Source organism: Lethenteron reissneri, chromosome 20 (assembly GCF_015708825.2).
Source record: "Lethenteron reissneri isolate LAM-NWPU_2019-01 chromosome 20, ASM1570882v1, whole genome shotgun sequence".
NCBI lineage: Eukaryota > Metazoa > Chordata > Hyperoartia > Petromyzontiformes > Petromyzontidae > Lethenteron > Lethenteron reissneri.
In genome coordinates, this window is record NC_083798.1 from 10,095,765 (window position 1) to 10,120,985 (window position 25,221).

At 56.3% G+C, this 25,221-nt stretch overlaps 1 protein-coding gene across 4 annotated transcripts in view; it reads left to right on the forward strand.

Annotated features, from left to right (window-relative positions):
• LOC133344730 (formin-like protein 3) overlaps positions 1-24,996 on the forward strand; it is a 47,392-nt gene extending 22,396 nt beyond the window's left edge. Inside the window, exons 9-27 of one of the 4 annotated variants that reach the window (XM_061554834.1) lie at positions 2,651-2,744; positions 4,007-4,081; positions 4,508-4,618; positions 4,929-5,078; positions 5,600-5,701; positions 5,944-6,127; positions 6,784-7,041; positions 7,600-7,724; positions 8,138-8,337; positions 8,848-9,082; positions 10,195-10,263; positions 10,383-10,463; positions 11,014-11,143; positions 14,463-14,626; positions 18,296-18,397; positions 18,749-18,853; positions 19,544-19,685; positions 21,756-21,853; positions 22,765-24,980. In XM_061554834.1, coding sequence (XP_061410818.1) covers positions 2,651-2,744; positions 4,007-4,081; positions 4,508-4,618; positions 4,929-5,078; positions 5,600-5,701; positions 5,944-6,127; positions 6,784-7,041; positions 7,600-7,724; positions 8,138-8,337; positions 8,848-9,082; positions 10,195-10,263; positions 10,383-10,463; positions 11,014-11,143; positions 14,463-14,626; positions 18,296-18,397; positions 18,749-18,853; positions 19,544-19,685; positions 21,756-21,853; positions 22,765-22,770 — 2,431 coding nt within the window. In that variant the 3' untranslated portion in view covers positions 22,771-24,980. Of the gene's footprint in view, positions 1-2,650; positions 2,745-4,006; positions 4,082-4,507; positions 4,619-4,928; positions 5,079-5,599; positions 5,702-5,943; positions 6,128-6,783; positions 7,042-7,599; positions 7,725-8,137; positions 8,338-8,847; positions 9,083-10,194; positions 10,264-10,382; positions 10,464-11,013; positions 11,144-14,462; positions 14,627-18,295; positions 18,398-18,748; positions 18,854-19,543; positions 19,686-21,755 lie in introns of all 4 variants that reach the window. The other 3 variants (XM_061554832.1, XM_061554833.1, XM_061554835.1) reach the window with 3 other exon arrangements.
• The last annotated feature ends 225 nt before the right edge of the window (positions 24,997-25,221 follow it).

A 25,221-nucleotide genomic window follows, 5' to 3' on the forward strand; every position in this document is an offset into this window, starting at 1 on the left:
CCCCCACGCACCCCCCCCACGCACCCCCCCCACGCACCCCCCCACGCCCCCCCCCCCACGCACCGCCCCCACGCACCCCCCTCTCCCACGCACCCCCCCCACGCACCGCCCATGGGGGGTGGGGGGCACTCGACTCCGGCACGAGGCGGAGACGTTCGCGCGTCGATTCAGCTGCGTGCTCTCGGCTCGGCTGCTCTTGGTCAATCCCCCGCTGTATGAAGGCCTCCTCCCCCATGTTCACTGGGATTGTTTGACCATACTTCACCACGCTGGTCACCGCAGGTTGGTGAAGGGGAGCGGGTTGGGGGCAGGGTCTGTTCTGATATCACTCGCCACTGATGGCAGCCGCGGGCGAGAGTCGAAATGAGTTCGCTGGGTTCATAGAGCTCCAAAAGTGGTCATCCTGGTAACAAAAAAAATAGATTTAAAAGCGCATGTCTCTCTCTGTACCTTAAGGGTAGCGATAAGGTCAGGAAGTATATACCCGCGTGCTGCTCCATCACCCCGCTGTTGCGCTAACACCGTCAGGGGGGGAGGGGGGTCACGGGGGGGAGGGGGGGTCACGGGGGGGAGGGGGGGTCACGGGGGGGAGGGGGGGGGTCGCTCGCTCGCTCAAGACAACAGCGGCAAGCCCCAGCGCCTTCAAGTCGCCTCCCGGAGCGGCTGAGCGCCGCCAGCGCCGCGGGGAGGGAGAGGGGCGAGCGCCCTCCGCGCCTTGCGTCGATGCGCTTTGAGGAGTCGCCGAGCCGAGTTGGTCACGGCGCCGGGAGCCGGGAGCCCGGTTCATCCGGCCGTGGGGATCCGCGCTGACAGATGCCGAGCTCATCACTGTCCCCGTGCGCGTGTCGTTGTTGGCCTTTCCCCGCACCTCCGATTAGCGCGGTTGGCTACGTACGGTGCGAAAGAAGTTCGACGTACATGCGCACGGGGGAGCACTTGCCCCAAACAGTCTGTTGAGTATATCCGGGGGTTCTTTGGCTTCGGGCGCGTAGTGGGCAACGCGCTGCGCTACGAACCCGGCGACCCGCGTTCGATTCCCATGCATGGCTAACGTTCGTGGCGAATATATGAACATGTCCTGGGCCTCCCCTAGGACGACTTAGGCTTAAACGAGTCTCTTGCACGGAGTGTAAACATCAGCACTGGAGAGACAAAGGCGGCCGGGCGTGGTGTTGGAAACCCACCCCCTCGCGCGCCGTGACGGCCTTCATAGGTGCTCCTTAACAGCACATGCCCCAAAAGTCTGTTAAGGCTATACGGGGGGTCTTTGTTTCTACATATATGTTGTGTGTGTGTGGAGAGAGAGAGTTTGGGAGCAATTGTGTCGTGGTTGGCGCACTGCGCTACAATCCCGGCGACCTAGATTCCATTTCATGCCGAAACAAAGGGGGCTGGGCGTGGCGCTGTGAATGCCTGAACAGGTGCTCGCTAACAGCGTCTGACAACCACCCATGGTCCCTCCAGTGAAGGGATGGTCGAGGTGTCTGTGTGTGAACACGTGTTTGTTCACAGCGGTGAGAGGCGCTGCGCCACGAACCCGGCAGACCCGGGTTCGATTCCCGCTCACAGCCACCAACGCCGGTGACGATTATCTGAACCGGTCCTGGGCCTCCCCTAGGTCGACTCAGCTTCAAATGAGCACCTGGTGGGGTGTGTAACCCACATCGCCACTGGGGATACAAAGGTGACCGAGCGTGGTGCTGGTGTATTGTGTCGGCCTTCATCGGTTCTCGCTAAAAGCACTTGGCCCAACAGTATGTTCAGGCTATACGGGGGATCTTTGTCTTTATGTATAAAGTGTGTACTCACATCTGTGTTGACGTGAGTGCGTATGCAAGGTGTGTATTGGTGTACGCGTTTGTGTTTGTGGTGTTTGGGGAGCGGTCGCGTAGTGATTAAGGGCACTGCGCTATGAACCCGGTGACCCACATTTGATTACCGCTCACGGCCATCAGCATCAGTGACGATTACCTGAACCGATGCTGGGCTTCCCCTAGGTCGACTCAGCCTCAACTAATTATAGGGTGTGATGTGTAAACATGAGAACAGGGGAGCCAAAGACGGCCGGTTGTGGTGTTGGCCACCCACCCCTTCGTATGCAGTGCCGACCTTTATAGGTGCTCGCGAGCAGCGCTTGCCCCAACAGTCTGTTCAGGCTATATGGGGGATCTTTGTCTTTGTTGTATAACATGTATGTGCCACAATGAGGAAGCGTCGTCACTGCCTTCCTCTCTCTCAATGTCTCTGTCCCACGAGCCGTCTCTGTGTCTGTGTGTCTCTGTGTGTCTCTATCCCACGAGCCGTCTCTGCGTGTCTCTGTGTGTCTCTGTGTGTCTCTGTGTGTCTCTGTCCCACGAGCCGTCTCTCTGTGTCTCTGTGTGTATCTGTCCCACAAACCTTTCTGTGTGTCTCTGTGTGTCTCTGTGTGTCTCTGTGTGTCTCTGCCCCACGAGCCGTCTCTGTGTGTCTCTGTGTGTCTCTGTGTGTCTCTGTTACACGAGCCGTCTCTGTGTGTCTCTGTCCAACGAGCCGTCTCTGTGTGTCTCTGTGTGTCTCTGTGTGTTTCTGTCCCACGAGCCGTCTCTGTGTGTCTCTGTGTGTCTCTGTGTGTCTCTGCCCCACGAGCTGTCTCTGTTGTCCGCTCCAACAGGACCAAGGCTCTGGTGCTGGAGCTGCTCGCCGCCGTCTGTCTGGTCATGGGGGGCCACGATAAGATCCTCGCTGCCTTTGACAACTTCAAAGAGGTGACAGGACCCTGCCTCGCTCGCTGCTCGTTCCCATGCCCACGATCGGTGTGAGAATTGTAATTCGCCATCACGCCAAGGCGCGCGCATCAGCTGAAATGCGCACCAACACTGCTTTAATTTCACTTTAATTTAAGCCTCTGGTTGGATATTCCACCAATGGACGAGCGAACAAATACGCGTGCGTCCGTACGATTACACTGGGAAATGTAGGTTAATCCGCTTTTGAGCGAGTCTGCTGGCGTGGGGCAGAAATCGACCTCCCAGCCGCTCTGCCAGAGGAGGCGATCAATGATTAATCTTGGCCCTGAGCAAGGGCAGTGCTGTCGGGGGTGAACAAGCGTTTCGCCCCGTCACCCCCCACCACCTTCCCGGGAGGAGGGGACGCGCGCTATCACGGACGGCACCCTCGTCTGGGAGCAGCGGGTGCAGGGGGCAGCGGGTGCAGGGGGCAGCGGGTGCAGGGGGCATCTGCTTCTTATGATCCCACCGCTGGACTCTAAAACTCAACTCAGCGTTTTATTTTTCTATGTCGCTCTTGTTCCTAAGCGACCTGGCCACACAAATGATAGCTCGACCTAGTGGGGCATCATGTGGGAAAAATGTTGGCAGCCAAATTCTCTAAAGCGCGTGCTCATGAATTTGGAGGGAAAATCAGGAGAACCTGGAGAAAAATCCACGCAACCACGGGGAAAACTCCAAATATGCACGTGTCAAGGTTGGAATCGAACTCAACGACCCCCTGCATACCAGGTGAGGTAGTTAACATCTCGCCACCGTGGTGCCCACAGAGGTCAAAGTCAATTCCGTCTATGCCACGTGACTCCACATCTCGTCATTCAATCGTTTTGTTCCTTTCTGTTCTTAAAGTCAATTTCGAGTACCCCCCCCACCTTAATGAAGCGTCGTTGAGAACTCCGTGCCGGACAGCACGGGAACGCAAGGCCTGTGTGCGAGTAGCTACGAGAGAATAGCCACTTGTGTTTTGTGGGTTCCAAATTCTCTTGAAATAAGCTCAGGAAGATGGGGAGTGAATTTCAGAGACCACTAGATGTCCCCCCCTTTGAAGCTGTTTTCCGCTATTGCACCTACGGAGTGTCCCTTGGTGTTACAACGGGGCTACCCAAAGCTTCCTGGGACCACGTGGGGCTACTCGAGGCTGTGACGAGGTGAGGGCAGTAGTGTGGGCAGGTAAAGGTGTGTGCCTTCCCGTGGTAAGCTGCCCTGCCCCACCCACCCCAACACCCCCTTGCATCCCACAGGTGTGCGCGGAGAGGTATCGATTTGAGAAGCTCATGGAGTACTTCAGGATCGACGACACCAAGGTGGACTTCATGGTGAGTGTACTCGGGATGGACTCGTGGTGAGTTTACCGCGGTGCGAGTGATTTGCTTCGGGCGGAGCGAGGAGCGATTGGACACGAAGAGGTGTGGAGGAGACGATGCAGCAGGGGGCTGCGTAGGTTTCGGATAAGCGGTGGTGTGACGGACAGGGCTAGGATCTGAGTAGCTCGGTGTCTCAAGGCTAAGGAAGGATAGAGTTATGACCGTGGTTTGGGTGTGATTGTCTCATGTGGTCAGGGCTGTGGTTAAGGTGTAAGTGGATAAGTCGGTTCGGGTTGTGGTTGGGGTCTGATTGACTCCCGTGCTACGCTGCCGAACTGTGTTCTCCTGTGCTCAGTGCCGGGTTCACAGCCCCCTCTGCCGGCCATTCTCAAGAGACGCGGCTCTTCTGTTTCTCGCACCCCGCCTCCACCTGTGCAGGTGGCGTGCATGCAGTTCATCAACATCGTGGTGCACTCCGTGGAGGACATGAACTTCCGCGTGCACCTGCAGTACGAGTTCACGCACCTGGGGCTGGACGGTTACCTGGAGGCACGCGCGCTCACCTCTCCCTCCCATCTCACCTCTCACTCCCGTCTCCCTCCCGTCTCACCTTCATTTAGACTGCAGGACAAATCCGATGAGCTATGAAACTCTTTTTCACAGATGTGCAGTATGGGCTGGTCAGCATTTATCCACGCCACCGTCGTTATGAGCCACTGATGTATAGTTTAACACGTAGGCTTTCGCTACCCATATTATTCATAGTAAACGTTTTGGGTTAGATCACGTTATTTATTATCTAAACATTTTCATCGCCACCACTGTGCTGCTCCTGTCCGACCGCCGCCAACGCGTGTAGAGGTTGAAGAACACGGAGAGCGAGCGGCTCCAGGTGCAGATCCAGGCGTACCTGGACAACGTGTTCGACGTGGGCTCCCTGCTGGAGGACGCCGACACCAAGACGGCCGCGCTGGAGCGCGTGGGCGAGCTGGAGGAGCAGCTGGCCATTGTGAGTCCCCAGAGGGGGGCAGGGACGCCCGACTGGTGCTCGTGGAGCCAGCGGTGTAACCGCGTCGCGTGGCGGCGGCGGCGGAGTGCCGCAGGACGAGTCGCTCGAGGAGGGCTCGCTGATGTGGTGGCGTCGTGAACGACTGCGCGTGCTGTGGTCTTGTACACGGTTGAAGAAAAAAAAAAGAATCAAAACTCGCCACGATCTCCATTGGAGCTGCATCGTGATGGAAATGAGACCTCGACTTGCTCCTCCCTTCCTGCACTCTGCCCTGTTTTTGATTTCGTCACGTTGGTGACCAGGTCACTCTTGCAAGATGAGACTCCTATCCCGGTTATTTTTAATTCTCGCCCGGATAAACAAAATAAACTTTATATTCCAACTTGAACCCTGGATGCGTCCGGGCATTGCAAAACTTGAAAGCTAAGCAGCCTACAGAGGCTGGTTAGTACTTGTGAGGCTGGAGCCACGCGTGGCTCCGCTCTCCGTGGTGATGCGTGGTCCGGCTCTCGCGTCCCCAGGCCCGCGGGAGACTGCGGGACACGGAGGACGAGGCCCTGGCGCGGATCGCGGATTTGGAGCAGCAGCTCTGCAGGGCCAACGAGCAGCTGGTGGCTGGCAAGGTAGGTGGCCGGCAAGGTAGGCGGCCGGCAAGGTAGGGCTCCGCGGTGGCCACGGGAGTGACCTCAGAGGGCAAATAGGAAGGTAGCAACGGGGAAGGACCCTAGAGATGTACTTAAGCACCATGGGTGTGACCCCAACTCCAACGGGCACTGGCCACTCCAAGGGGCCCCAGCAGCTCTGACTGAACCCTGACCCCCTCTACCCCGACTGACCCCTCCCCACCACCACCAATTATTTTCAGGAGCTGAACCGGGAGACGAGCTGCCGCGTCGTGCAGCTGGAGCAGCGGCTCAAAGAGAGCGAGGCGGCTCCTGGGCCCCCCGCTGTGGGGACGAAGGGGGCTCCCGACTGCGGGCCTGCATCTGCGGCCCAGGGCCCAAGGCCACCAGCGTCCACAGCGTCCACCGCGCCCCCACCCAAGGACGGTGCGGCCCTGGGATGCATCCACACGCGACGGGTTTGCCGAAACTCCTGGACGTCTGTGAAAAGGAGTTTCGCATCTCGTGGGATTCCTCCACTCCAAGTCAATATTCTGATTCCGATGTGTCCCGCTTCGTGAGACGGGAGCTGCTGTCTCGTGGCGCGCTCTCGGCCGCTGCGTTCACTCGAGCGTTGGCGCAGCACTCATCTTCGTTGGCACACACCTGCGTCAGTCATGGAAAATTACGCATTTAAAGTCAAAACTATTGTTTGTTTTACCAGGGAAGGCACACCGAGCTATACTGTATAGCTTTTGTAACAGAAAGCGATCTGGCCGCAAATGATAGCTGAGCGTAGTGGCTTATCACGTGGAAATATATAGTAGCCAAATACTCTAAACGCGTGGTTGTTTTGATTTTAAATGCCGAGGGAAAAACCGGAGGACCCGGTGAAAAATCCACGTGACCACGGAGAGAACACGCAAACCCCAAGTATACAGACATCGTCAGGGACTGGATCACACCCACCACCTCCTGTATACCAGGCGAGGTAGTTAACACCTCACCACCGTGGCACAATTCCTATGGCAGGACCACTCGCTCCGTAGAACCCCCGCCCTCTCCCCGTGGTGCTAAGGCGGCCTCCTCTCCCCAACTCCCAGAGCCCCGTGCAGGAGTCGCCGCCCCGGCAGACAGAGCCCGGACACCTCCGCCAGGGGGCGCCGCGGCTCCGCCTGAGCCGTCGGCTCTCGACTCGCGGGAGTCGCGGCCCCTTCCTGCCCACGAGCAGCCCGCGGGCGAGCCGCCGACGGAGCCCCCGGCAGGACCCCCACCGCCCCCGCCGCTACCGCCTCCTCCTCCTCCTCCTCCTCCGCCACCCGGAGCACCGCCACCGCCGGGGACGCCGACGGAAGCGAGAGGTGCGCTCGCAAACTGGGCCTCGTCGCTCCGCAGCGCTCCGCCGGCAGCATCGGTCCGCCGTCGACCCGTCAAGCCACAACCTCTGTCCGTCGGTCGATTCGCCCATCCATTCGCTCCGCCTAGTTCCATCCATCCACCCGTGCATTTTAAATCAATCCGTCAAACCATCCTTCCACCCACATGTGTCTCCATCAATCCGTCCACCGTACTAACCCACGGACGTGTATAGATGTGCAGTGACGCATGTGCACGATTCGTTTGTGATTATGAATTGAGGATGATGATGATGGTGGTGGTGGTGACGGTATGATTCAGCCAACACTGGATCATCACAAGGTCCACAGTGAATTTACACGAGCTTCCCTGCAGACGGACTTTTACAAATCCCGCGATTGCCGCGTGTGATTAAATCCTATCGCAATGCGTCTATCCCGTCTAATGCACTGCGCGTGCACGCGTGTGTGCGTGTGGGTGTGTGCACGTGCGTACGTGTTTGTGCGCATGATGCGGCCCCTCCCCCCTTGCCATCTGCGCTGCCCACGCTGCCCACGCTGCAGCGCTCCGCGTCAAGAAGGCCGTGGTGCCGCGCTTCCGCATGCCGGCCTTCAACTGGGCCGCGCTGCAGCCGGCGCAGATCCACGGCACAGTCTTCCACGAGCTGGATGATGAGCGGGTCCTGCAGGTGCGAGACGGCCACCCTCACCCCCCAACAAATAATCCCACCATGTGCAGCAAGTTTGGCGTGCACAGTGTGTGAGACGGATAGATGGGGGGGGGGGGGGGTACTCGTGCGTTAACTGGCGGGAGCTCACACATGCATCTGCTAAATTACTCGTCCAGTCACCCAACTCGTGCACCCACTCAACCAGACATGCACTCAGCCGCTGATCTTCTCACTCAAGCAGTTATCTATTAACCTTCCCAACCACTTACTCACTCATCCGTCTACCTGCTCACTCACGAATCCATTAACCTCAACACCTCACTCATTCAATCGCTTATTTACGTGATCACTCATTCACTGATATGCTCACCTACCCCCCCCCCCCCCCCGCAACCATCTCTTACCGATGCCATATACCCCGGCACGGACAGGAGCTGAACATGAGCGAGTTTGAGGATCTGTTCAAGACGCGTGCCCAGGGCGGCCCCACGCGGTCGCCGTGCCGCGCCGCCGCGCCGCGCTCCCCAAGCCGCCGTCTCGTCGTCATGGACTCGCACCGCGCCAAGAACCTCGCCATCACGCTGCGCCGCGCGGGCCTCCCCGACGGAGACATCGTCACCTGCATAGAGAAGTGCGGCCGCCCCGCCGTTGTGTCCCCTGGACAGCTCGTGCGCGGCTGGCGCGAGGCCGGACCTTTGTCTCGGTTTGTGTGTGGCTTAAACAGCAGCTGGGACCGTCTGGCTCGATGACCTCAAACCTGTTTTGTGTCCGATTTAACAAGGTTGGCTGCGTACGGGTGGGCAATGAGTTCAACATGCATGCACAATTGCATACCCATTGCGTACCCGGCGCACCATATCTAGTTCGCCTACCGCTCGCTGTGGCTTTGGCTACGAGACCCATGCCACCGCCAGTCTGCCACGTGTAGCCCCAACTCGCGCTCCTTCCCGTTGTGCGTTCGCGCTGCGATAACGGGTCCATTAAGCGGTGTCCAAATTCAGATTCTCCGCTCTGACCGCCAGTTGCCGTTCGGCGCGCGACGCGACACCGCGAGAGAGACACCGCGACCCCGACGCATCGCGTTTGTGACCCGCGACTCTCCATTCTGACCCCGACCGGCACCCTGACCCCGTGGCCGCAGACTGCACGTGGGTCGCCTGCCGCTGGACTTCGTGGAGAGCCTGACTCGCCTGGTGCCCACGGAGGTGGAGGGCCGCCGCCTGCGCCAGTACGAGCACGAGGGGCGGCCCCTCGGGGCGCTGCCGCCCGAAGAGCGCTTCATGCTGCGCCTGAGCGCCGTGGCGCGCCTCCCGCAGCGCCTCGCCGCGCTCGCCTTCATGGGCAACTTCTCCGACAGCGCATCGCGTCTTCTGCCGGTCTTTGTCTCTCTCCTTCCCCATGTCCATCGTGGGGGGGGGGGTCATCGGGGTTCTGGGGGGCTCAAGACGTTATGCGCATGCCGTGACCACTTCCCCCTCCACCAAACCAAAAACACGAAAACCTCCCTTGGCAGGAACACAAACTCGTCGGTTTTGTTTTTGTGCGATCGATGTGGTCCCGTAATGTATATCGACTGCGCTTTGAGAATTGTTATAATTGACGTTGATTCACCCAGGAAACCCGCGCTGTGTGCTTCGCGAGCGTGCCGCCAGGTTTCACGGTAGTGCGCATTGTTACCAATCGCGTGAGACCGTCTGCTGGTCCGGTGGCAGTCGTTGAGCAAAGCCCGACTGCTGATGAGACCCAGAAGGTTGAAGCTGGTTCAGCGTTTTGCTCGCTTAAAAGCCGATGGAACTAAAACATACTTGAATGCGGAGGCACGGGACGCCGAGCTCCCGCTCGTGGTTGCTCTTATTACGTGGACATTTATAGCAGCCAGATATTCTAGAAGCAGAGAGTGTTTGGGGGCTCACAAATTCCCTTGGTTGGCAACCCATTGACGCCGCTCCGCACGCCCCGCGTTGCTCAATCACAGCGCGGGCACGCAGGAGCACTCAGCTCCACCGCACTCATGCCACACCCCTGCACGTTCCGTTCTCTCGCGGACGCGGTGATGTTCACGGACCTCTCCAGTTCCCACTTAGTACGGCTAAAATGCTTACAGTGATGGGAAAAATAATGCCGTTTGTGGGCTGTTATGAATCATTCCAGATATGCCCCTGGAATCGTGCTGGCTGTCCAATACGAGTTTTGAGCTCTGCTATTGAGAACAAAAGACTTTAAAACCATGGCGAGGCACGCAAACGTGTGTTTGGAAGTCTCACACATCTCTATGCGTTTCACCGACCCTTGCCTGCCAATGCGCTGGAGCACAGGAATGGCACCGCGCACATTCACCTGGCGAGCATCTGGCGTCTCCTGCGTTCCTTTTGGTTGTGTTCCAGCACACGTCTTCCCTCTCTGACATCACTGGCCTGTGTCTGGCTCTGGTCCGTCACACGTGCTCTGTGTGTGCATCTGTGTCCGCCCGCATCTCCCGAATCCTCAGCAACTCAACGCAGTCATCGCGGCGTCGCTGTCCCTGAAGTCGTCGCAGAAGCTCAAGAAGATACTCGAGGTGTGTGTCTCTCTCTCTCTCTGTCACCGCAGCGCTCCTCACCCCCCGCTCATTCCCCGCTCACCCCACACCTCTAACCCACTCTCGGCCCACTCCCACGTCGGCCACAACCATTGCAGATCGTCCTGGCCTTTGGGAACTACATGAACGGCAGCCGGAGGGGAGCCGCATACGGATTCAAGCTCAACAGCCTCGACCTGGTGAGGGAGTCGAACGCGTAAGGTCGTGGCCACGTGGGGGACCTTGGATGGGGGTGACCTGGGGACTCGCCGGCCTTAATTGAACCCGGATCCCGACACGAACTCCGTGACTCGAGTTGGATCCCCAGCATCAGTAGCGAGTGATATCCGAAACGATCCTGGGCCTCACCCAGGACGACTCATCCTTAAATGACGACCTGGTGCATTGGGGACACGTTGGCGGTCGAGCGTGGTGCTGACCTTACCACCTCCGTACACCTTTGAAGCCTCAATAGGTGCTCGCTCACAGCACTTGCCCCAACCTTATCCATATGGCTCGACAAGGGATCAATGTCCGTGTGTGTGTGTCCATTGCTCATGTATCCATGTACTTCGTGTCCGTATGTGTGTACACGTGTTCATGTGTCCGTGTGTGTGTACGCATGTCCATGTGTAAATGCGTGTTCATGTACCGGTGTCCATGCGTGTTCACACGTGTCCGTGTGTGTACGTGTGTTCATGTACGCGTGTTCATGTACGTGTGTTCGCGTGTCCGTGTCCGCTGCTGAAGCTGCTGGACACCAAGTCCACGGACCGCTCCCGCACGCTGCTGCAGTACCTGACGCGCGTGGTGCGCGAGCGCTACCCTGAGCTCAGCGCCTTCCACGCAGAGCTCCAGTACCTGGACAAGGCGGCCTCAGGTGCGGCCGTGGGTGGGGGGCGCGGCGGGGTGATTGGGGGGTGGTGTGGCAAGGGGCAAGGGGAGCGGGGGGGGCGAGGTGTTGAGGGCGGGGTGAATTGGGGGATGGTGGGGGCCAGGGTCGGGTCAACATTCATATCGGCAGGCGCGTCACGCGTGCAGGAAGTGTGGGGTCGAGGTTAGGGTTAGGAGACGATGTTAGGAGATGAGGTTAAGGGTTCAAACAATGAGCGATGGACGCATGTCCCAGGGCTGTCCAGCACGAGCTGGAAGCTACCGAACAAAGACGTTTTGGGCGCCACTCCGGTGAGGTCTTAACGACCTCACCTGGTATATAGGAGAGCGTGGGTTCGATCCCGACCCTGACGATGCCTGTATATTTGGAGTTTTTGTGCCTCTCCCTGTGGTCGCGTGGATTTTTCTCTGAGTCTGCTGGTTTTCCCCTCCACATTTAGAATCAACATGCGTTTTCGAGTACTTGGCTTCAATAAATTGCTGCGTGATAAGCCACTTCATTGGGCTATCATTTGTGATCAGCTCACGTCTGAAAACGAGCTATATAGCTCGGTTGGCCTTACTTGCTAAAATTTAAAAAAAGTTTTGTTTTAGTTTAGTCTGAAGTGGCGGTCACATGCTCCGCCATAAGAGCTGCGGTGCATTCGTGCTCACGTCCAGGTGAGAAGTGCGCCGCACGTCGCCTCGACGTTGGGCGCCCGAACAGCGGTATTGACCGTTAGCGCTGGAGTGTTTTCTCACCGACGAAGCTTTAAACCACGTGCGGTACAACGCCCGGGACACGCAGCAGCCGTTGACAGGCGGTACAATACGAGAGCCGTTTGAGTCTCCGGGTTTGCGCCTTTGATTTCATGGGAGGCGTGATCGAGATGGTCAACCAAGACCTCCACAACGTTCCTCACTGCCGACTTAATTCCCGATCCCTCTTCTGGGACCACGTTGCTCTCGCCATCCTAGAATCTCACTCGGACACGGAGGAACGCCGCTGGCAGGCAGTAGAACAATGCGGGCGTCCGGAATAAACGCTCCGATCTAGACCAAACACCATCGCACCTCCTCCTGTCGTTGAAATTCCTCCTCGAAGACACCGGTGGTGTCACCATCGACCGCACGGGAACATCCAGCAGGCCGATGCGCACATCTCCTTCATTAACGTCAAATTAAAGATAAGCCACAGAAGTGCAATTGTGGCCAGGCATCCCAAACTATGGACTCCGTCGTAAACCCGCGGTAGTCTGTGCTCCTTCAGCGGAGGAGGTACATCACAACTACTCTCTGTCTCTGTGCTCCTTCACGGAGGAGGTACATCACAACTACTCTCTGTGTCTGTGCTCCTTCACGGAGGAGGCACATCACACCTACTCTCTGTGTCTGTGCTCCTTCAGCGGAGGAGGTACATCACAACTACTCTCTGTGGCTGTGCTCCTTCACGGAGGAGGTACATCACAACTACTCTCTGTGTGTCTGTGCTCCTTCACGGAGGAGGTACATCACAACTACTCTCTGTGTGTCTGTGCTCCTTCACGGAGGAGGTACATCACAACTACTCTCTGTGTGTCTGTGCTCCTTCACGGAGGAGGTACATCACAACTACTCTCTGTGTGTCTGTGCTCCTTCACGGAGGAGGTACATCACAACTACTCTGTGTGTCTGTGCTCCTTCACGGAGGAGGTACATCACAACTACTCTCTGTGTGTCTGTGCTCCTTCACGGAGGAGGTACATCACAACTACTCTCTGTGTCTGTGGTCCTTCACGGAGGAGGTACATCACAACTACTCTCTGTGTGTCTGTGCTCCTTCACGGAGGAGGTACATCACAACTACTCTCTGTGTCTGTGCTCCTTCACGGAGGAGGTACATCACAACTACTCTGTGTGTCTGTGCTCCTTCACGGAGGAGGTACATCACAACTACTCTCTGTGTGTCTGTGCTCCTTCACGGAGGAGGTACATCACAACTACTCTCTGTGTCTGTGCTCCTTCACGGAGGAGGTACATCACAACTGCACTCTGTGTCTGTGCTCTTTCACGGAGGAGGTACATCACAACTACTCTCTGTGTCTGTGCTCCTTCACGGAGGAGGTACATCACAACTACTCTCTGTGTCTGTGCTCCTTCACGGAGGAGGTACATCACAACTACTCTCTGTCTCTGTGCTCCTTCACGGAGGAGGTACATCACAACTACTCTCTGTGTCTGTGGTCCTTCACGGAGGAGGTACATCACAACTACTCTCTGTGTGTCTGTGCTCCTTCACGGAGGAGGTACATCACAACTAGTCTCTGTCTCTGTCTCTCCTGAAGCCTCTCGTCGTGGCATGCAGACTTCGACATTGACATTGAGCTCCTGAACTTCGTGTAGCTCCTGAACTTCGTGTAGCTCCTGAACTTCGTGTAGCTGCGATCGTGCGCAAGAAGAGAGTGGCTGCTTTGAGAAGGTGCAGAGCGTCGTCTTTACCGACGCTCTTTGCCATCGTCGTTGCACGAATGATGCCCGCAGCCATGCCGAGCGAGGGGGGTGAACGCAGCCGCAGGGAGCGCGTGCTGCCCTCGGGGCTGTGGAGGCGGCGTGCCGGCGTGCCAGCCTATCGGCGCCACTGGATGAGGTCGCGTCCACAGCGCGTGCCCGGACTGCGCGCGTCTTATTATCAGCGGCAACGTGGCTGGACACCCCGTGTTTTATCATTCGCATTGGCCCCAGACGCCGCCTGTATTGCTATGCTCGTGTCCGGTTATCCGCATTATCACTGCACAGTCAGTGTTCTATTATTTGTGCGTTCCTGGCCCGCGAGTATTATTCTATTCTATTTTGGATTTATATAGCGCACTTTCTAGGGCGCTTTAACATGCGAGCCGACAGCGTTCAGTGAGGGAGGCGATGGGATGGATGGAGGGACAGGGGCTGGGAATGGAGCTGATGTTGCTGGGGTAGGTAAAGCAGAATAAGGTGGAGTGTGATGGTGAGTGAGGTTGTCTGATGGGTGGTACGTGGATGAGAGGAAGTGGGGTATGGGGCGCGTGAGTGAAGTGTTAAAATGGGCATGGATGAGGGCAAGTGAAGAGTGGTAGGGGCAGAGGTCTGGTGGGCGGATAGTTGAGCTGATGGAGGAGCACAGCGTAGGGCTGGGGGAGAGATGTGGTTAGGTGCACATAGAAAGCGAGACGTCAGAGTATCTTATTAGCTGCATGTCTCTGGTATCTGCAGTGTCACTGGGCGTGGTTTGCTTTATTTTCTGCTTGTCTTCGTATCCGCACTATCACTGGACATAGCTAGTCCTGTCATCCACGCACCCTTCGTATCCGCAGTGTCGCTGGACAGCGTGCTGCTGGACGTGAAGGAGCTGGAGGACGGCATGGAGGCGACGCGCGGGGAGCAGGAGGCCGCGGGGGGACATGCGATCATCCGCGACTTCCTCGCGCAGAACTCGGAGACGCTGCGTCGGCTCCGGAGAGACGCGCACGCCGCACAGGTGGGGCCTGGCGTACACACACGCTGCCTCCAGCAGCACGATTGCAGACATCAGGCTGTGTTGTATCGGGGTACTGCAGCTGAGTGGAGCAGTCTACTAGTTCCACCAGAGTACACGTGGTTGTGTTGGGGTAGCTGAGTGGGGTAGTCTGCTAGTTCCACCAGAGTGCACGTGGTTGTATTGGGGTAGCTGAGTGGGGTAGTCTGCTAGTTCCACCAGAGTGCACGTGGCTGTATTGGGGTAGCTGAGTGGAGCAGTCTGCTAGTTCCACCAGAGTGCACGTGGTTGTATTCGGGTAGCTGAGTGGAGCAGTCTGCTAGCTCCACCAGAGTACACGTGGTTGCATTGGGGTAGCTGAGTGGGGTAGTCTGCTAGTTCCACCAGAGTACACGTGGTTGTATTGTGGTAGCTGAGTGGAGTAGTCTGCTAGTTCCACCAGAGTGCACGTGGTTGTATTGGGGTAGCTGAGTGGGGTAGTCTGCTAGTTCCACCAGAGTACACGTGGTTGTGTTGGGGTAGCTGAGTGGGGTAGTCTGCTAGTTCCACCAGAGTACACGTGGTTGTGTTGGGGTAGCTGAGTGGAGCAGTCTGCTAGTTCCACCAGAGTACACGTGGTTGTGTTGGGGTAGCTGAGTGGGGTAGTCTGCTAGTTCCACCAGAGTGCACGTGGTTGTATTGGAGTAGCTGAGTGGGGTAGTCTACTAGTTCCACCAGAGTGCACGTGGTTGTATTTGGGTAGCTGAGTGGAGCAGTCTGCTAGTTACACCAGAGTACACGTGGTTGTATTGATTTGGCAGTCATGATGGTTTGCACCTCACCACCGCATTCACAGTTCAGTGGAGTCCCTGACAGGCACCATTTTTGGAGGAAATATCCCCCACACACCTTCTTATTCCTACTCCTCATCCTCTACGTGATGCTGTGGTTGATGTGGTTGGGACGTGGTTGTTAAGAACGATCTCCACTTTCGTCGGGGCAGCGAAGAGAAGTCAAACTCCCATGATAACCCAGGTTATACGAGTTGCGAGTTTATAAATGTCCTTGCAGTAATCCCCTGCCAACCGCCAAATTACCAACCGTGATATTTGAGTGTACACGAATTCTACTTCTGTAGACCTGTTTACCAACGCCAAATAATAATTGGCACCGCCGCGTAGCATCCGCCACGTTGCCTCTCAATCTCCCTCGAGGAGACGCGAGGAGACACCTCTGGGTCTGGAGATACCCAATCCTCTTTCTTCTCCGCGTTGCTACCTCCGCCACTGGTCAGATTCACACTCCGTCTCACGAATTAATTGTATATTTTAACGTTTTTGATTTGCGTATTCACGTTTTGTGCGTAAATATCACGTTGTGTGCCACTCAGGAATATATATTTTTCATGTTTGTTTTTCTAAATTAATTTATGTAAATTTCAAGTATGTCGCCTCCCCCATCATCACCATCAAAGGTAAATGCAATTTAATTTACTGTACTTTTCTTAATTAAACATGTCTCAATTGCCACAGAAATTATATTTAGTTCGTGCGCTGTGTTCATTGGTTAATTTAGTGAACGTAAATTTTAAAAAATGTGATTTCATAAGTTCACTCGCGACCTCGGGTTCCCCTCACCCAATTTTCCCGTAAGGTCTTAAGTTTACCAATCTAGTTGGTTTTCAGGAAGCTCATCCTCGCGGTTGGCAAGGGATTACTGTACTTACTCGCATTGCGATAGCCTGTGCCTGTGATCTCTACTCGAGCCGTGAGGGTAGGTATTGGGGTAATGCATCTAAATACTTGTGTAATGAGGAGCGATGTGAACAATTTTCTTCTCTGCCGGATTTTAATGTGAATAGAAACTGCATGTGTGGGCACGCACGCGTGTGTGTTATGGGGAGCGGTAGTGTCGCAGTTAGCGCGCTGCGCTACAAAACCCGATGACCCGAGTTCCATTCCCGCTCACGTCCAACACCAATGATGATTATCTGAACCAGTCCTGGGCCTCCCCTTGGTCGAATCAGCCTTAAATGAGTACCCAGTGCAGTGTAAACATCGCCACTCGGGAGACAAAGGCGATCGGGAGTGGTGCTGGCCACCCACCCCTTTGTGTACCGTGCCGGTATTCATAGGTGCTCGCAAACCGCACTTGCCCCAAGTCTGTCAAGGCTATTAGGGGTATATTTGTCTTTGTGTGTGAGTGTGTGCAATGCTTGGACATTTTTCAAGCCTCTCATCTCTTTCTCTCGTCTCGTCCTCGCACTCGCCTACCTCTTGCCCCTCATTGTATCCTACTCCCCATCCACATGCTGTACTACCTCTCCCCTCATGTTGTTACACTCTGCGAAATTCCTTCAGATCCAGAATGGAATTTGCTGCGATACCCACGTGGGCACATGCCACGTGGGCACATGCCGCCTGTGTAGCGTCGATGTCCAGTTCGGAAGCTGCACATTACATTATTTTGGAATGAGTTTTAAGCGAACTCGGGGGGGTACACATGCACACAAACGAGAGACGTGAAGACTTCTCCGGGGTAGATTCCATTTTAGTCTCCAACGCCCACTCGGAATCTGTACTCTCGAACAATGCCGCGCTCAGCTCTCAGCCCACGTGCCAGACAGAGCACGTGGGTCGTCCGCCATCGCTCCCGTCTGTAACTGCCTTCACCATCGCCCCTGGTGGTCAAAGTTTACATAACCACAAGTTATTTCCGCTAAAATACTATAGTCCCCTATTTATCCACTATGTGCTGTAAAGATACAATGTTATTAACAGTATTAACCAATATTAACGTCCTTCGCTATGTTAATTATCATGAAAAAAAAACTCAACATAATAACCTTAGTGCACTAGGCTCTTTAACATTGGCGTACGATTGCAATCAGATACATCACAATGAATCGTTCTACGGCAACCACATTAAAGAAAGATGCAAGCTTTTGTTATTGACTCGTTAACTATAAATATAAACACCACATACATTATATCCATCCTGTTAAACCGTTGAGAACTCGTTTAAGGGTCTCGTCACAGCTAGCATAAGGTATGTAATAGTTACTGTGTCACTGGGAAACTTTTTGATGTAATAATTTGCAGCATTAACTGACCATTATCTATATGAATCACGTTAATTACAGCCTTTTTAGCGGTTTTCTGTACTGTTGACCATAGCTATACAATACTCACAAAGAAGTCTTGAGAACAGTCTAAGCTATGTTGCTCTATTACAATTAATCCTGAAATGTACGTATTAAATTCGTAATATGCTTTGAAAGACTTTGTAATTTCACAAACGCCATCTCGATTTGAGCATGTTCAGACGCCTGTTGACTTCTTCAAGAAATACCTCCCCCAACAACAGATTATAACATTCCCACCGATCTCTACATCATCGCTATCGTTTCTACGCTTGATGTTCCTTTCCAGTGACTCACGGACACGTACCTTGACGTAGGCACATCCTGCGTGTCACATGGTACGTGGTTCATGTCATGTGGCACATGGTAAATGGCACAAGCCACGTAGCCCACAGTACATGGCACACCCTGCTTGGCACACGGCACATGGCACACGGCACATGCCACACGGCACATGGCACACGGCAAATGGCACACGGCACATGGCACACGGCACATGGCACATGGCACACGGTGCCGCCTCTGCATGTCCGTGTCTCCGCGCGAGACAGGAGGCGTACTCCGCCGTGGTTGAGTACTACGGCGAGGAGCCCAAGAGCACGCCGCCCTCCGTCTTCTTCCCGCTCTTCGTGCGCTTCGTGTGCGCGTACAAGGTAACCCGCGGCCCCTCCACACTCCTCTCCCCTTTTTGGGGGGGGATCGGCAAAGGGGGGGTGGGGTGGGGGGGGGGCAGGTTGCAGGCGAGCAGCGCAGGGAGTCGGGACAGGGGGTCTGATGGCCCCCCGTGTCTGCTCGCCCCCCCCCCCCGTGTCTGCTCGCCCCCCCCGTGTCCGCTCGCCCCCCCCCGTGTCCGCTCGCCTCCCCCCGTGTCTGCTCGCCCCCCCCCCCCGTGTCTGCTCGCCCCCCCTCCCCCGTGTCTGCTCGCCCCCCCCTCCCCCGTGTCTGCTCGCCCCCCCCCCCCCCCCCGTGTCTGCTCGCCCCCCCCCCGTGTCTGCTCGCCCCAGCAAGCGGACGTGGAGGACCAGGCGCGCGACAAGCAAGACCAGAGCTCCGGGGAGACGCGCGGGGCCGGGAGGGGCACACGCGGCACCGACGACGGCGGCGGCGCGGTGAGACGAACACACGCGCGGACATACATACACACGCGTGCACACACGCACGCACCAAGACAAAGATCCGCCGTGTAGCCTTTAAACAGTCTGTGGAGACAGATAATGTTGGTGAAGGCCGGCACGGTGCAGGACCCAGGTGGCGTACCCAGAACCACCAGTTATCCCGGTAGCACAAGTAGCTACATATGCTACGGGCCCCGCACTTTCAAGGGCACTGCACTAAATGCTTCCAAGCATTTAAGCGCTGCTCCATTACTATAGTACTATACTGCCTTCAACTTTTATGAACGACTGGGTGTTTAAGGTTAGCGATTTGTCATATCATCTGGCTGTATAGCGAATGAAAAAATATAATTGCTTTACTATGCGAGTAAAAAATGTGTGTTTTAATATTTACGCCTTTATTTTAGGGGGCCCCTTTATAACATGCTACAAGCCCCGCACTAGCTTAATCCGGCACTGAGAACCACGCTGGGCGCTTTTGTTTTCCGAGTGCCAATGTTCACATCGCTACCAGGGACTCATTTAGGGCTGAGTCGGCCTAAGGGTGGCCCAGGAACCGCTTCAGACATTCGCCGCTGATATCTGTGGCCGGGTTCGTAGCGCAGCGCTGCTAACCCACTCCACCCAAGCACATCGACATGCCGCTCAGAGAGCCCACGTCCCCCACTCCCTTCCCGTCACCAGCCCGGCACGGGCGCTGCGCATGGAAACGCGGTGCCCAAGCGCGCGGAGCTCGAACTCATTGCCGAGCTCAAGAGGAGGCAGCTGGCGAAGGAGCGCGTCGTTTACGAGGGCAAAGACGGCGCCATCGAGGACATCATCACAGGTTCGTGCTGCCTGCGCTGTCGTCGTTGCAACACCAACAATAATCATAATCGGCATCATAACAGCGCTAATGCCGACGGCGATTGTTTGTCGAGGAGAGCTTCACCCAGCCTGACGCACCAAGGAACCCATGCCGCCTTCAGCTGATGCGGCAGCAGCAGCAGCGTACCACGTGATCTGGCGACCTTATGTGCCCTCTCGTTTTACAAGCAGTAATTTGCATACAAGTCATTTTCAAGAGATGAAATACAATTTCAGGTGCCCCCTCCCCAAAAATTGTATTCATATATTTCAAAGAAACACCTTGTAAAAGACCCAACGCAGAAGATGACTGGGTTTTCATCTTCCACGAAGCTCATGGTCCACCCTATACCGTATCCGCTGCACAAACCATGGCAAGATGCTTATACCTGATGCACAAATGTAAAATAGAAAACTCTCCAGTGTTGCGACTGTGGTCATCCAGACCAGACCGTACAAAATGTAACGATGCAATGCCCGATTCACAAACGCGAAGGAGACATCACAGCGATACGTTACTCGGCTTGCTCTTGATGCCGTTATCTAGGCGTGACCAGCCCTACGAAAGAAAAGACCCGCTGCTTATGTCTCCCCCGTGGCCAATATCCGTGCCATGGAGCTCACCGCACGCGGTGTTTGCGCGCCTCCACCAGCCACTGGGTCTCAGTGGATGGCTCTCGCCGTAGTTAAAGGAAAATGACGATGGTGATGATGATGCAGCAGCGGTGATGCTATGGTGATGATGATAACGACGACGATGATGATGCAGTGGTGATGGTGATGCAATGGTGATGATGATGCAGTGGTGATGGTGATGCAATAGTGACGGTGATGATGATGATGCAATGGGGATGATTATGGCCATGATGTAAACCGTTCAATCCACTGGTGGAGCGTGACGATGGGAGAACGCTATTCGGAAAGAACGTCAAATTAGCGAGAAACGATTTCTCGTTGAGAAATTAATCGCAGTCGTTGCAGTCGTAGTCTTTGTTGTCACCGTATTCGCATCGTGCGGTCGCGTGTTTAATTTATGTGATATAGCGAGCGGACACATACGGGGAGGGGAGGGGAAATGGGCTATTGCGTGCAGCGCGTCTCGTCTTCCAAGTCGCGTTTTAATAAACGCGCTATTTATAACTCCATACGAGGCCAGCCTTGGCGGTTTCACGGCCTCCTCTGCCCGCCTACTGCCAGCGGGGCTGATGGCGCTTCTGATTGCCTCATTGTTTCCCCCCTCTAATCACTGCCACCGCTGCCGCGTGCGTGACACCTATTCCTTCGCCCCCGCCCGCCCGCCCGCCCGCCCGCCCACCATCACCACCAACCACCACTAACCACCCCGTTTCCAAATGTCCTTCTCAACTCTCCTTCTGGCACACACACGGGTGCGCGCGTGGGCGTGCACGGCGTCTGTGCGCGCGTTCTCGCGTGCGATTATGCGTGTGCGTGTCTACGTGTGTCTGTGCGCGTGTGTGAACGTGCCTACAGGTGTGTGTATGTGTACGTGTCTGTGTGTGTGCGCACGTGTGCATGTCTATGCGCGGCGTGTGTGTGTACGTGCGTGTGTACGTGAGTGTGTACGTGTCTTCGTGTGTATACGTGTGTGTGTCTACTGGTGTGTGTATGTGTACGTGTCTGTATGTTCGCACATGTGCATGTCCATGCGTACGTGTGTCTACGTGTGTGTACGTGCGTCTACGTGTGTGTACGTGCGTCTACGTGCGTGTGTACGTGTGTGTGCGTGTCTACGTGTGTGTGTGTGTCTACGTGTATGTGTACGTGTGCGTGTGTACGTGTGTGTGTACGTGTGCGTGTCTACATGTGTGTGTACGTGTGCGTGTCTACGTGTGTGTACGTGCGTCTGCGCGCGTGTGTGTACGTGCCTACGGGTGTGTGTATGTGTACCTGTCTGTGTGTGTGCGCACGTGTGCATGTTTATGCGCGTATGTGTGTACGTGCGTGTGTGTACGTGTCTTCGTGTGTGTACGTGTGCGTGTCTGCGCGTGTGTGCGCGCGTGCGCTCCTTGGCCCGTCCTCCTCCTGTCAGTGCTCAAGGCTGTCCCGTTTGCTGCTCGCACTGCCAAGCGCTCCTCGCGTCTGCTCTGCGATCTTCCGCTGCCCGAAGACCTCCTGGCGCCCAGCCTCGTACGCGCACGCGGCCGCTCCGCGCTCCTCTTAGCGCCGGACGCGACCCAACGCAACCCCGCAGCCTCCCGTTGACACGGCAGGGCCGTGAGCGCGTGCCCCGCGGCCTGCGGAGGCCTTCTTCCAGCAGTGGAGCGGTCGTGGTTGATGCACATGAGCTCTTGTCTGTAGATAAGTGGCTCTGCTGGTGGGAAACGGGGGGTGAGGGGAATGGGCGCGGGGCAGATTACGGGCGGACTTTGCCGAATGCCCAGCAATGTCCGTGGTTGTTCATACCGATTGCTGCACAGGACAGTATTCGTTATCTGTTTTAATAATAGTAATGCCGTCTATGCAGGGAAGCCTCGCTGAGTCTAAATACTCGTTTTTAGGAGGGTCCTGCGTTTCAGACGTTTGGCCAATCCCATTAACGAGGGGCGCCACGGTGGCTAGGAGATGTTAACTACCTCGCCTGGTATACAGGGGGTCGTGAGTTCGATCCCGACCCTGACGCGATGCCTGTACATCTTGAGTTTGCATGATCTCCCCGGGATCGCCTGCATTTTTCTCCTGGTCCTCCGGTTTTCCCCTCCACGTTTAGATTCAACGTGCATTCAGAGTAATTACCAGCTATAGATTTCCACGTGACACTTCGTTGAGCTATCAATTTGTGGCGAGGGTCGTCTTCTGAAAAAGAGCTGTACACTGTATAGCTCAATGGGCCTTACCTGTTAAAAAAAAAGTTTAATTCTAATGCAATAAGAACCACGACCGCTGTGCAATTTGATTCGTAGCTCGGATCTCAGTGGTGCTGGCTCCGTGCTCGAGTCCTTGAGCCACCTTCCAGTCGAGCTCTGTGCAGTCTCGCCGTGCTCGCGCGAATTCGGCAGGCGTGCTGACGACGTGCGCATCGTGCTCGCGTGTCCCCGCAGACCTGAGGAGCCAGCCCTACCTCCGCGCCGACGCCGTGCGCAGGAGTTGGCGCAGGAGGGACGAGGATGGCGGTGGCGGCGCTGGTGGTGCCCGGGTGGCGTTGAGCACCGAGGTGGTCGTCTGAGCCGCTGCCCGTCGGGACGCGCCGCCGGCTCCGCCTGCTTCACGCGGAGTTTGGCAGAGCGCGCGTCGCCCGCGCAATGTGCCGGACGGGCCCCGCCGACAAAGCGCCCTCCGGACGCGTTGCTGATCTCACCCGTTCCTTCGTTCGTTCGTTCGTTCGTTCCCCGCATCAGCAGCGCGCGTTTCTTTGCACTGGGGACGGCCGTTGATCTTTTATGTTAAAAATATAAAAAAATGTATAGCACGCGGCTGGGCACGCCACATTCTAGATTTCCCGCGGGCGTGGAAAGCTCCGTTCGGCTCGACTCTGCTCGGCTCGCGGCGGCGGCAGCGGCAGCGGCCGTGCACGGAGTGTGCGGCGAGTTGGGATTTGAGAGCGCGACGCGAGAGCGAAGAAGGAGAACGGCAGAGTCAACGGTGGGGGTGGGGGGTGACAAGTCCGGCTCCACGCGGGTGTCGTGACGGTGGCGGCTGCTTCCCATCGCAGCGCGCGCTGCCCTGTAACGCACTTTTTTTAACGCACGTAGGTGAAACTGTTAATCTCTCCAAAGATTCTATAGACACTTGAACTGTTTATTTATACTTAAAGTATAATATTTAATATATACGGCACATGTCAAGAATACGAAATGTCAGAGGTGCGTTCATGCATGCCGCCCAGTTAGGACACTCGTCGAATTACGCTCCGGGAACGCCGCGCGTGCGCTGTGTGTCCTGAGAGAGGGGGGGGTGGGGAGCACGGGGGCTGGAGAGAGGGGGGGGGGGGCTGTGGGTGCTGGTGCGGTGAGAAGCACGGGGAAGTCACGGGGTCGCTCGCTCTACCCGCGCCGCATGATGGAGAGGCGTGGGTCCGAATGAGACACGGGCGGGACGCGGGGGACCACGAGGACACGGGAACGACGCCGAGACGGAGACGCGAGCTGACAGGGGCTCGCTCCCCCGTGGCTCCCTGCTGCGAGAGGAGGCGGCGGCGGTGGCAGCGCGCGGCTTCGATTCGAGCCGCGTGCCCCTGTCTCGAGTGAGAACCTGCGCAGGTGGAATGGAACAGAAACTGGATTGGGCTGGCAGCGGCTTCATTATCAACGCGCACTCGCGCAGCGGCCCATGGATTCACGGAGACCCAAATAGTCACACACACAGACAGACAGACACACAGAACCACCGCAAACCAGAGTGTCTCGGCCAGCGGCTTTCTTCAGCGGACGGGCGCACGCAGCTCATGTCGCATCCCGGGGAGAACTGGCCTGGTAGGAGCCCGTGTCATCGTCATCATCATCATCGTCGTCCTGACTGCCTTCAGCTTCCAGGTCTGGACGAATCCACCACCTAGCACGCGTCGATCTCTAGAGAGTGAGGCTGGACATCTCGAGACGGGGTTTGTGTTCTCCCCAAAACCGGAGCCGCGAAGCCGTCCCCGCACATCAACTCTGTGCGTTACTATCGCGCCGCCCGGTTGGCTGTGCACGCGGCGCCGTCGATCACGCGAGTTGGGAATATCCGGTCAACTCGAGGGGCGCCAGATTCACATCTTGGTGACTTCATTATTCGTCCGATGTTTGTGTTGTTGTTGTTTTGTCCCTCCCCGATGAAACGCCGCCCAATCGCCGTTCGCCAGGGGGTCGACGCGGTCCGTTTTTTGTTCGCCGTTGCCACATCCACGGGGATCTGAGCCGAGCAATTCCTCTGAAAGGGATCGCGGTGCAGCGTTGCGCAGCCCGGCGTGTTGACCTGTCGATTAAAATATATCCGTACGCTCACGATATCGTGCATACAAAGATGCTCTCTGCGACGCTCGACTACTTACGATGCGTGCCGATTGTGCGCGATTGTTCCGTCAGGGGGCAATGGGGCACGCAATACCCTGGCTCGCTGTCCTTCCCCTGCACCTCCGATTAGCACGGTTGGCTACGTACGTTCCAAAAGAAGGTCAACACGCACACACACACGTACACACACACGTACGCACACGTACACACACACGTACGCACACGTACACACACATGTACGTACACACATACACACACAAGACGGAGTGTACACGACAGGCAACAGATGAGACGCAATCCAAATGAGACGGTGAATACGCGGGACAATGAATCGATGCTTGAGACGGCAACGGATTCACGTGCCGCTTGTTGTGGAAAAGAGGAGAACACCCAAACACCTGGGGCCGGGTCGTGGTCCCGTGAGGCCCCTGCCCCCCCCCCCCCCGCTTTCCTATATTGGTGTTTTTCTTGCCTTCCTCCTCGCAAAATCATCCAATAGTCTGAATCTCGCTGTCTGGCAAGGTCTGACTATTGACATAAGTGACGATGAGCTGAGGCGTGTTTGGC